This window comes from Balaenoptera ricei, chromosome 15 (assembly GCF_028023285.1).
Source record: "Balaenoptera ricei isolate mBalRic1 chromosome 15, mBalRic1.hap2, whole genome shotgun sequence".
NCBI lineage: Eukaryota > Metazoa > Chordata > Mammalia > Artiodactyla > Balaenopteridae > Balaenoptera > Balaenoptera ricei.
Genome location: NC_082653.1, coordinates 4,982,053 through 4,994,746, shown reverse-complemented (window position 1 = coordinate 4,994,746; position 12,694 = coordinate 4,982,053). Strand labels below are relative to the sequence as shown.

Here is a 12,694-nt window from a genome sequence, read left to right as displayed (position 1 = left end):
AAGTCAACCCCAGTTCCACCCAAAGCCCCATTTCTGTCTCCCTACACTGTCCCCCAAACCTTTGTGTCTTTGTGTCTTGGGCCAAGGACCCCTCCCAAGCCAAGGCTACCAAGATGCTATTCCTTGGGTAACACTCGCTGTTATTGGTGAGCACCAACCCTCCAGGCACCGTGTGGAGCCGTTTACATTTGCTCCTCACAGCCTGCTAAGATCCCTACAAGCTCATTTTACAGATGAGGAAACTGGGGCTCAGAGAGGTTAACCAGCTTGCCCACGGTCACTGAGATGGTACACAGCAGAGCCAGAACTTGAGCCCACATCCAATCCCAAAGCCTGTGCACTTAACCATAATTCTCTACCCATTTCTCAAACTGGACCCATCCCCTAGGGTGTCTTCTGCAGATATTTCTGAGGAGAATGGGCAAGACTGGCAAACTCTTATTCAACCTTCAAAACCCCACTCACTCATCACCTCCTCTGCACTTTTCTAACTCATCTGGGGTGCTCTCATCCTACTGTTATTTCATATATGAAGCTGCATTCACATCCGTGTCCCTGCTTAACTGAACTCCTGGGAGAAGTTGTGCTTACTTTCTCATTTCTGCACCCAGTCACACTTTCCAGGGAGTTCTCCAGCTGCACTGGCCTCCTTATTGGTCTTCAAACAGCCTGGGCTTGTTCTACGTCAGGACCTTTGCCCTGCACTTCCCTCCTCCATGGAAAACTCTTCCAACCCCTTTGCATGGGTCCCTCCCTCTCCAGCTCTGTGCTCAGGCGTCCCCTCCTTAGAGAGGCCTTTACTGGCCACCCACTTAGGATACTCCCTTCTGTACCCCTTCACTTGACTCTGCCACCTCCAGCCTGCTTCCCTGATGTAACTTCCTTGACAGCATGCATCGCTCCCTGGGGTTATGGTGCATTTGTTTATCTGTCTTCACTTGCTTCATTCTGTGTCTTCCCTCCAGACAAGGCAGCCCCGAGAGGGCAATGACTTTGCCGGTCTTGTTCCCTCCTGGATCCCCAGGCACATAGGAGGTGCTCAGCAAACATTTGTAGAATGAATGAACCCTTGGTGTCTGGCATACAGACTTTCAGTAAACGAATTTATTCTTAATTAATCATTTTAACAGAATCATCTTAGAAGCTTCCCAAGAGAGAAGCAGACTTTGCCCCACTACATGATGGATCCTCTTCTCTTCCTAGCCATCTACTATTCACAATTCTTCCCAGGATACCTTCCCTCCCATTGTAGGAATGGCAACCTCAGAGAAAAGGCCAGGAAGAAAATCCCAGGCCCAGCTGGAGACCCAGTCTGGCGGGCTGGCTTGCTCAGCCATGGCCACGGCGTGCTACACATCACCCTGATGAATCCCTGCAGCTCTGATTCCAGCCCCCGCCTGCCCCCTCACTATTTCAGCTGAGGCAGCAGTAGGGACCACCCCAATCCTGGGCCTCCACCCAGCATTTCCAGCAGCCAAGAAGAGCATCACACACCTAGGGTGTGGGGAACGTCATCAAGAGGGGAAAACAGGGCTTCCCTGGTGGCGCAGTGGTTGAGAGTCTGCCTGCCAATGCAGGGGACACGGGTTCGAGCCCCGGTCTGGGAAGATCCCACATGCTGCGGAGCAACTGGGCCTGTAAGCCACAGCTACTGAGCCTGCGCGTCTGGAGCCTGTGCTCCGCAACAAGAGAGGCCGCGATAGTGAGAGGCAAGACCCAACACAGCCTAAATAAATAAATAAAAAGAGGGGAAAACACATCCTCAAAACATCCCCATAAAGGCACAAATCTGTGGATAAGGGAGGAGGTCGGGGATAGGGAGTCAGGGAGGCCCGCCAGGGAGAACAGCCGATACCCAGTGAGGAGATGAAAGCACCCACGTCCTCTCCAAGGGTCTTGCTAATCATCCAGAGATGACCTGTAGGTCAGCGGAAGCTTGCTGCCTCCTTCTCTTGGTGCCATGAGGCTCTGGACGCCTGTGCATCCCGTCGCTCTCAGGCAGAGGAACATTCCCCTGACCTACGCAGAGGATGCACGTTCTGTTGTCTTTTAGACACATTTTCCAGTCCCAGGCCTATGTGGTGTGAAGGAAGCCGGGGGTGGGGGGGGGGGTCGTCGCTGAGTCAGTCAACAAGCACCCATTGAGCACCCCAGTGATGGGGGATTGGTGTTGATGGGCATGAAAGAGACAGCGTGGGGTTTAGGGTCTGGAGGCAATATTATCTTTGAATTGCATTTGGAGATGGTTATAAAGAGTGGATTCCAAAGAAATGCATGCATATGTTCTCCAAAAGCCATGTGCGCTGAAACTCACAGCAGCATTTTCATGGAGGCCCCAAAACTCAGCCCCAGTGACGCCCACATCGAAGTGAACCCACCCCGGCTACTCGCAGCGACATGGATGAACCTCTCAAACGTAACACTGGACCAAGGAAGCCAGGCAAAAACGACGCCAGGATGATTCCACTTACACAAAGTTCAAATTGTGATGAAACAAATCTCTGCCGAGAAAAGTCGAAGGGGGCTGGGGGGCGGGGCGTCGAGTGACCTATTTCGTAACCCAGGCGGTGGTTACAGGGGTCTCTATGACGGAATCCATTAAGCTCGGTACGCTTAGGGTTGGTACACTTGGCCTGTATACTTGCATGACGGGTCTAAATTTTAAAGGGAGGAGGGAATGTAAGGTCTTGAGGTTTCCCCAAGGTTTTCCCCAGAGAAGGGCTGCTGCACCCGCGAGCCAGGCAGGTGGGCAGGGAGGGGGGCGAAGAGCGCAGCTGCGGACTGAGGTTGGCAGTGGGTGCACGGAAGCCGCGAAGCCAGGCGGCCACAACCTCGCCAGGTGCTGCGCCGTCTCCGCCTCCGCGTCCTGCGTTGCTTGGCAACCGGTCTCCTAGGCGACGTGAGACGCTGAGCCTAGGGCCCAAGCGTGCCGGGCGCTCCAAGACCCCAGGCCCCATGGCGCAGAAGCCCATCAGCAGGGCCGCGGCCGAGCGCATGAACCTCGTGGCCCAGGACGAGATCTGGTAACGCCCGGGAACCGGTAACCCAGTGGGCTGGGCTGTTCCCACCTGAAGTGTTCAACCTGGCGGCCTCAGTTTCCCCACCGAGTCCTGGAGGTTGTCGACCTCTGGGCGCGAAGAGCGTGCCCTGGAGGTGGTCGGGGGCCTTGCGGAAAGGGGGCAGTGTTAGGGACGAAAGAGCCTTTCTTTCTCTTCTCTTAGGCACACCACAAAGGCGTGAAAGATTTTGCATCTGGCTTTACAACCCACTGCAAAGCTTTGCTTGTTGAGATACGACTGATGTGTGCTTATTTTTAATATTTACCAAATGTTTAAAAAATCTTAATGTTTGTTCAGTTCGAATGAGAGCACTTCACATTCTCTCTTGCTTGTCCTGGTTTTTGAACAAGAAGTTTTAATATAAAGATTAGATCCATTTTCTAAAAGATTCATGTTCAGCAGACATCTGTAATGGATGTTTTTATTTGGCATTCTATCCCATTGCTAAATAGTATCCCATCTCTTTGAAGTTTTAACCAGTATGGGAAGTTACTAATTTAGATGCAAGTAAGTAAATATTAGCAACAACAAACCGTCATGGCTTACCTCTTAAACTTCAGTTATCCTATTGTCATCTCTATGACTTTTACCATTTCCTTGAAAACCTTGTAATAGTCACTTCATATTTTTCTTTAAATTAGCTTTGTTTCACTTAATGAACTTATTTTTATAGGAAACTATATCACTCTTGAAAATGGAAAGCCAGTATTATTTGCAATAAATACATGCTATTATTATTTTTTAAATCTTTATTTTTATCCAAGTACCCACGATAGGAAATACTACCTAGCAGGGTATTAGAGGGTCTGTTCCCTCTGCCTAGAATGCCCTTTTCTCTCTTCCCCCACCAAACAAACTCCTACTCATCCTTCAAGACCCAAATCAGATGGCCCCTCCTGTGTGAACAGAGCCAATTAAGCCCTTAGACTGTTGTGTCCCATGTCCAAAGTGGCTATTGAACATTTGAAATGTGATTATTCCAAATTGGGGTGAGCAGTAAATGTAAAATACTAGATTTCAAAAACTTCATGCCCCTAAAAAGTGATACCAAAATTAAGTCCACCTGTTGATTTTTACTTTTTAAAAAATGTGGCTCTAGAAAATTTTAAATTACATATATGGCTCATATTTTTGTCTCATGTTACAGCTCCCTTGGAAATAAGACTCTGCTTTAAATGCTCAGTGCCCAGGGAAAGAGCCTGGCCAGGGCCTCTGAAACTGTTGAGACATCAGAGGGGGCTTGAGGTGCAGATATTGATTCCAAAATAGGAAAAGAAACTTGAAAATCAAAATGAATAAATGTTTAATCAGATTTTTGCAAAATGTGACACACCCGCTCTTCAACTGCAACTCAGTTCAGCTCCTAGGTAGTTATGTATAAATTATATTCAATGTGGAGGAAAAGCAGGGCCAGGACTAGGGTGGGATGAGTGAGGCATCTGGAGTGCAATAGTTCGGGGGGGGCTCCATCTCAAGGTCATGCAGGTGCTGGCTCTGCACTTGCAAGAACCTGAGAGTGGGCGCCTCCTTAAATTTTGCATCCCAGGGCCTTCTCACTCACTCTGCCCTGGTCCTTGCTCTGAAAACAAAGGAACTTTATATGTACCTCCATAATGATTTAACACTCCCCCATTACTATAGGTCCAGGGGCCCCCAAAACAAGGATTCCATTCCTAGATGACCCCTCGGGCAGAGTCAGCCCCAGTCCTGTCTGCTCCCCGAGGTACCATCCAACCAGCATCTCTGGTTCTTAGACATGTGTCTCCCTTACATTAGTGGGAAGTCCCCAGCGACAGGGACTCCTGCTCCCTCCCTGACACGGAATCATCATTCAGTCCAGATGCATTGAAGAATGTAAACTTCTCCCCATTGCACCTTAGGGTTTGCTACTTTAACCCTTTTCAAATGTTGTCTGGCATGTAAGAGCTTTCTTTTTCAGGAAGTACCGCCTGAAGGCTGAAAACGAAGCACGGCAAAACTGGGCCCCGAACTGGGGATTTTTAACAACCCCCCTCGAGGAGGTAAATGTAAATTTGATGAGCTCGGAGGTTATAGAATCAATCATTTCCAAGAATAAATGGTTATGAAGTGTATAATTTGCAAGAATAAATTTAAAGAGCATGCTGTAGGCCAAGACGGCTGACATCTGAAGTTTCCTCCCATTCACAAATGTATTGAGCACTTACTATGTTATGTGCCAGGCACGTTCTAGGTGCTTCATCCGAACCAGCTCGTTGAACCCACACGACAACCCCTGTGCGGAGGGGGTTGCTCTTTGATGTCCCTTTTCCAAATGAGGAAGTTGAGCTCAAAGAAGCGCAAAGTCACACAGCTCAGAAAGAGAGGCACCAGGGGGAGATGCTGGTCTGGCTGATTCCAGGGCCACTCGGCCTTGGAATTCCCATCTGTAAAATGGGGTGATAGTCCTCACTGCCTCACTGAGTGACTGTGACGTTCAGATGGAAAGAGAGGAGAGGCCAAGTGAATATCGGCATGATTATTAGGAAAATACTCTTGGTATTTCCTACACCAGATAGGAAACAAAAACGAGGAAAAGGACCAGGCATAATTAATAGGGAGGGATGGGGACACCAGCAAAGAGACCACTGACCCCATCCAGAGGCAGCCACCATCAGCCCGGCTGAGGGCTACCAGGCAAGCAGACTGGCTGTATTTTCTGACTGTTCAAGAGAGTCCAGAAATCCAGATGCTTTAATGAAATCTTCTGAGTCTAGAATAGTGGCTTGGATTTATAAGACACCAACAGGCCTGCAGAATGCTTGTGTGAGCTTCACTGGGATTGTGGCCAGTGGTTTGCAACCTTCCACGTGATCTCCAGGACACAACATGAGGAAACCACATTTCTCTGGAGGGAGGCAGAATCGCACAAAGGCCGCATAATTCGAAATGTTCATGATTCTAGGCAGCGTAAAGCCCCTTTGTAATTCACCCCGTCCCACTAGCGCTGAAATTATGGCATTCTTAATGAGTTTTTTTTAATACTTAGAGAGTTACACAATTTGAAATTATATGCATAAAATGGGTCCTTATTAATATAATATGCATAAAAGAGTCTATATTAATATTCCTTATGTGTAATTAAGTTGGGTTTTTGAAGAGTTCAAAATTGCTTTAAAAATTAAAAGGGGGGATGGAGGCTCTCCTCATAGTTTACAGGTTGGTCCTGAACCTTGCTGCCATGTTTTACTCTGAGTCCATAACCTGTGACGTGTTCTCAGATCACTCGGCAGGGGTGTAAATAGGCAGTCTGCAAGGGCCTGGGGCTGAGCTCACACGCAGGCTGGCCAGTCCCTGCTCTGCCCCTTTCTAACTGTGATCTGAGCACCGCCTTACCTGTAAAGTGCCTTGTCCTAGGGGGCAGTGAGGGGAAGCTTCCGAGGTCTCACCCTGCGGGGCCCCATCCCTGGGGATTGTGTTTCAGCTGATCAAGTGTGAAGAAGAGCCTGCCACCCCAAAGCCCAAAATCGAGCTTCCCGAGCGCTTCCGCATCCGGCCAGTGACCCCAGTGGAGAAATACATCAAGGTTAGCAAAGTCCTTTTAAGTACTTGCTTTGCTAAGTAAGAAATCAACCCCACCGGAGATGGTGTTTCTCCGGTGTTGCTGCAGGTGGGCCCAGCCACCTGCACAGGTAAGAACACAGCGGCGCCCGGCCTGCGGGGAGGCGGGTTTCCAGCCCTTTCCAAGCGCCTACATGAGAGACACAGCGGGTTACTGGTCCCTACACGGGCGGGACCTCAGAGGCCAGAGGAAGGAGTTGGGATCTGAGCCCGATTTGCAGTGGGAAGCAGGGCCACGGCGTGTTGAGAATTGTCTTTTTAAGAGATCGCTCTTGTTGCTGAGTGAGGGACCAGGCTGTCCAGAGGGGTGAAGACTTAGATGGTGTTCCCACCTGAGACCCATCAGCTGTGGATGTAGGGTAGATGCCTCTAGAAGTTGCTGAGCTCTGTATGTCCCTGGGTCTCCTCTCATGCGTCTGTCACTTTAATCCTGGGTTCTGCTCTCTGCCCAGCTACGGAGAAGGCATTTCTGTGCCCTGATGGGGAGAGCGGATGAAAACTCAGGGTGAAGGCGGCCAGGGGTGGGGGAGTTAGGCTCTGGATTTTGTTTTCCTGACGCCCTCAGGGTCTGATGGGGTGGCCAGCTCGTTCGTAGTGGCTGCTCAGTGGGTACGATCTGTTAGCCGAATGAATGAATGAATGAATGAATGCATTCCACTGAGATGTTGAGAGGGTTCCCCCCTGATTATACAACAATAGAGACTCACTGATTTTTCTAGAAATACAGCAAAATATAAATCATACATTAAAACATCTGTATGTACCCTGACCCATGGTTAACATTTTGGGGAGTTCCTTCCAGATGTTTTCTATGCCTCCATATACCACCAATAAATGCTAGCTCTTATTTTATTCCTGTCCTTTAGTTGCTCCCCATACTGAGTGCTTTATATGGTTATCTTATTTCCACAACATCCCTGGAAAGTGGCTATAATTGCCATCAAACCCATTTGGCAGATGAGGAAACTGAAGCTGACAAAGGCTGAATAACTTTCCCAAGGTCAAGTGGGTCTGATTCCAGAGCCATACTCTTAAATGTTATTTTTTGACTGCTCCTTCAATAAACACACACACATACACACACATGCATATATATATATTTAAAAACCAAACTCCACAGGCTGCTTTGTAATCTCCATTTTTCACTTAACAATATACCCTATATATCTTTCCATGCAGTTAAATGTAGCACTCCAAATCATTATTATGTTAATGACTGCATTTTTATCCATTGTATGGGTCGACCATGATTTGTATACCCTTCCCCTATCTCTGGACGTCTAGGTTGTACCCAGTTTGCAAGGAGCACCCTTGTAGACACAGTGTTTTGCTCCGGGTCAGTAAGTTTATTGGGAGACTGTGCCCAGAAATGCAGTGGTTGTTCCAATGAACCACACACGTGCGGAACCCACCCTGCCCGCACAAACTCCGACTGGAAGCCTAGGGCTGGCCAGGGGACAGAGCAAGAGGGGCAGGTAGAGGCTCTGCTAGTTCTCCACAGCTGGGTTTTAATTCTGCCACCTCCCTACCCCCACCTCCACCCCAGAAGGGGACCCAGGGGTGAGGGACCCTGCTGTCTCTCCTGGCCACGAGCGGTCCCCGTAAGTGCCTTGCCCCTGGGGAAGCTGGGCCCCTCCCTCTGCCATCCTGACAAATGGCCCCCGTGCCTGCTCAGGCGGGGTGGCAGCTGCCACCAGAATCATCGTCTTTTCAAAGGAAGCGTTCCCACCTAGAGATCAGAACAGCATCCCCTTCTGGGGGGGAGAAGAGAGGAACTGTCCTGGGGCCAGAACAAAACGGAACCTGATTTCCCCCTGTGTGAGCCTCTGCTTAGGAGAAGGCCAGGTGTGGAAGCCACACCCCTGTCACAGCCTGCGGGGGTGGAAGGTGGGGGGTGGGGAGGAGTGGAGGGCCAGTCTCACGATCCAGCAGAGAGAGGCACTTTGCTTGTTTCCCTCTGAGCTTCCTTCCTTGCCGAAGAAATGGTTCCCGTCTTCCTCCTTCCCATCCCCTCTTCAGGTGGATAGACCCTTTAAAAATACATTTATGGTTTAACAGGCATCCTACACCCCAGAGGGCAATGCCGTGAAAAGCCTCCTTCCCTCCCCTGACTCCTGAGAGCTGTTGCCCCCGTCTCTGCACCCTTCCCCAGATGCAATATGCCTATCCAAGTGGATGTGGAGGGCTCTAGCCCTTTTTCCTTAGTACACAAATTATACCATATTTTACATCTTTTATGCATCTTTTTTTCTCTTAGCAGTTTGTCTTCAAAGTCGTTCCATCTGAGAATATACAGAGCTACCTCATTCTTTTAAACTGCTGCGTAGTTTTCCATGGTGCAGAGGGGCTGTGGCTGAATGGGTCCCCCATGGATGGACACGCAGGCTGTGTCCAGGCATTTGCTATGACAAACAGGGCCTTGGCATGTGCGCGTGCAGGTATTAGGATGTCTTAGGATAAATGCCTAAGGATGGATTGTCAGGTCAAAGAGTGTTTGCATTTTCATTTTTCGTAGATGACGGTAATACTGCCCTTCACAGAGAATTAACAACAGATTCTCCCATAAGCTCCTTCACGGTGGTGTTTTCATCTCTTTATCTGGTGGGTGAAGTGTGGCATCCCAGGGTGGGTTCTGACTGCATTTCTCTTACAGGTTGGAGATGGACTTGAAAGCTGGTCCGTGTGTTCCCGAGGTCTCAGCATCATGGAGAACTGGCTCGCTGGAGGAAATTCTGGCCCCACTGGCATTTGTTCATGACCCTCCTTGCATGGGGCCTCTCAAGAGATTAATTTTAATACCTCATCAAGAATATACGTTAAGGGGCTTCGTCCACCAGGACCGTCCTCTCCAGCCACCGCCTCACTCAAAGATCCTTTGAGCCAAGCGTGAACTCGTAACCCCAAGCATACTAAACCTCTTCATCTCGGTTCTTCTGCTGGAACAAATACCCCTCACTGCTGTCTTGGTTCAAATCCCCCCGTAAGAGCAGAACAGAAGATTATTCCAAATGGAAGGGAGAAATCTGCATAAACATTTAGCCTCATTTTCCAAAAATTTCCCAAATTTCAAGGAATTGACAAACAAAATCGTGGGGTTTTTTTTCATTTCAGATAGAATCCCATTTCCCTTCTAGTTTTTAATTAAATTCAATTGTTTTTCATTCCTGTGGCATCTATGGTTGGGGGGGGGGGTGTGTGTGTACACACACATGTATCATAAAACCTTCTAATCAAACCTATAACTGCCAGGATACCATCTGACAATGTTGCCACATATTTTATAAAGGCACTGTGAACTGTAGTATTTGATATTTCTGCACCTTACTTTTTTCTCTTTTTCGCTCTTTTACCAAATAAAAATTGTTTCATTGGGTCGTGAATTAAATGTGTTAAGCATTACAAGATGAAGAGACATGTTTGGTGATCGTTACTTTCAGGGAAAATGTGATCTCTGAGGCCAGCTGATTGGAGCGTGCTTACGTTCGTTGCACCTTACTTAGGGACCCTGGCTCTTTTGTCTTTTCTTTCTAATTTTTGCTTCCAGTTTTATTAAGCAGCTATAATTGACATACAGTACTAAGTAAGTATAAGGTGTGCAGCTTCATGAGTTGACTTACATACACCATGAAATGATGATCACAATAAGTTTAGCCAACATCCATCTTCTCATATAGATACAAAATTTAAGAAATAGAAAAAAAAATTATTTTCTCCTTGTGATGAGAATTCTTAGCATTCACTCTCTTAACAGCTTCCATATATAACGTAGAGCAGTGCTCATAATATTTATCCTGTTGTACGTTACATCCCTAGCACTTGTTTGTCTTATAACTGGAAGTCTGTACCTTTTGACCACCTTCATCCAATTCCCCCTCCCCCGCCCCCGCCTCTGGTAACCGCAAATCTGACCTCTTTTTCTACGAGTTTCTTTGTTTTTGAAGTATAATTGACCCACAACACTATGTTCGTTCTTATTATACAACACAGTGATTCAATATTTCTAAACACTTCAAAATGATCACCATAAGTCTAGTTACGCTCTGTCACCATACAAAGATATTGCATAATTACTGACTATATTCCCCACACTGTACATTTCATCCCTGTGACTCATTTATTTTGCAGCTGGAAGTTTGTCCCTCTTACTTTCTCTCACCCATTTCTCTCCTCCTCCACCACCCCTCTGGCAACCACCTGTTTGTTCTCTGTTTCTATGTCTCTGTTTCTGTTTATTTTTTTCCATTTGTTTTGTTTTTTAGACTCTGCATGTAAGTAAAATCATGCAGTATTTGTCTTTCTCTGTCTGACTTATTTCACTTTTAAGTATCCTCTAGATCCATCTATGTTGTCACAAATGGGAAGATTTCATTAATTTTTATGGCTGAGTAATATTCCATTGTATATACAGACCACATCTTTATCCAGTCATCTGTTGATGGGCACTTAGGTTGCTTCCTTATCTTGGCTATTGTAAATAATGGTTCAATGAACATAGAGTTGCATATATCTTTTCGAATTAGTGTTTTCATTTACTTTAGGTAAGTACCCAGGGGTGGAATTGCTGGATAGTATGATAGTTCTATTTTTAATTTTTTGACAAACCTCCGTACTGTTTTCCACAGTGGCTGCACCGATTTCCATTCCCACCAACAGTGCAGGAGGGTTCCCTTTTCTCCACATCCTTGCCAACACTTGTCATTTGTTGTCTTTTTGATGATGGCGACTCTGACAGGGGTCATGATTAGTGACAGTGAACATCTTTTAACGTGACTGTTAACTACCTGTATATCTTCTTTGGAAAAATGTCTATTCAGGTCCTCTGCCCATTTTTTAATCAGGTTGTTTGCTTTTTTGAGGCCGAGTTGTATGAGTTCTTTGCATATCTTGGATATTAACCCTTTATCACGTACGTTTGCAAATATCTTCCCCCAGTCAGTAGGCGGCCTTTTTGTTCTGTTGATAGTTTCCTTCTCTGTGCAGAAGACGCCTTTTAGTTTGATGTAGTCCCATTTGTTTATTTTTCCCTTGCCTGAGGAGACATATCCAAAAAAATATTGCTAAGACCAATGTCAAAGAGTGTGCTGCCTATGTTTTCTTCTAGCAGTTTTATGGTTTCAGGTCTTACCTTTAAGTCTTTAATCCATTTGAGTTTAGTTTTGTGCATGGTGTGAGAAGCAGACCAGTTTGCTTCTTTTGCATGTCGCTGTCCTGTTTTCCCAACACCATTTATCGAGGAGGCTGCCTTTTCCCCACTGTATATTCTGCCTCCTTTGTCATGGATTAAGTGCCCATAGAAGTGCGGGTCCATTTCTGGGCTCTCTGTTCTGTTCCATTGACCTGTGTGTCTATTTTGGGGCCGGTACCGTGGTTCTTTCTGTCTTTTCCCCATCAGGCGTGCCGATCCTGATGCCTCCGTGGACACGCCTCGTGCTGCTGTGGCCCGAGGCGACTCAACCCCCTGCCTTTCTATTCCAGGTGCTCCCATCCCCCCCAGTCCCAAAGACGACCCAGGGCTTCATCGGCTGGAGATCTGGGGTGCCGGGCCTGAACAAGTGGCTGGAGCACGATTATGAGATCAGAAGCTGCAAAGGGGCGTATGCCAAGGAGCTAAACTGGCCGAAGCAAGGTGTCCACTGAGTCCAGACAGAGACCCCGGCCCCTGGGGCAAGGAAGGGTGGACTGCCAGGCGCCGGTGCCCATGCCCAGGAAAGGAAGAGTTCCCCGGCCTCCCCCCAAGGACAGGGTTCCCCTCCCCATCTGCTCATGGGATATTGTTGCAAAGAACACAAAACAGCCCTTGGACGTTTTCAATTCATCAATGCCTCCCTTCCAGAACATTCTTGTAACATTCATTCTTGGCTAATGCAATGAATAAAGCAAAATAGACTCTCTGATTTTTTTTAATACCATGGGAATTTCTAGGTATAGCTTTTAAAAACACAATGTGATTTCATTTTTAAGTATTTGTCTAAAACCTTTAGTGTCACCTTCAATCCCCCTTCTCAGCATCCTTGTTGTAATGAGGTTGTTGGCCAGGTGTTTCTGTACCCAAATAC

The 12,694-nt window shown here is 47.3% G+C and overlaps 1 protein-coding gene across 1 annotated transcript; it reads left to right on the top strand.

Annotated features, from left to right (window-relative positions):
• Positions 1-2,934: 2,934 nt before the first annotated feature.
• On the top strand, positions 2,935-12,275 carry CIMIP1 (ciliary microtubule inner protein 1). The gene is made up of 4 exons (XM_059898354.1): positions 2,935-3,023; positions 4,999-5,080; positions 6,502-6,603; positions 12,114-12,275. The coding sequence occupies exons 1-4, from the start codon at positions 2,956-2,958 to the stop codon at positions 12,273-12,275; spliced, it is 414 nt and encodes a 137-aa protein (XP_059754337.1). The 5' UTR covers positions 2,935-2,955.
• Positions 12,276-12,694: the final 419 nt, after the last annotated feature.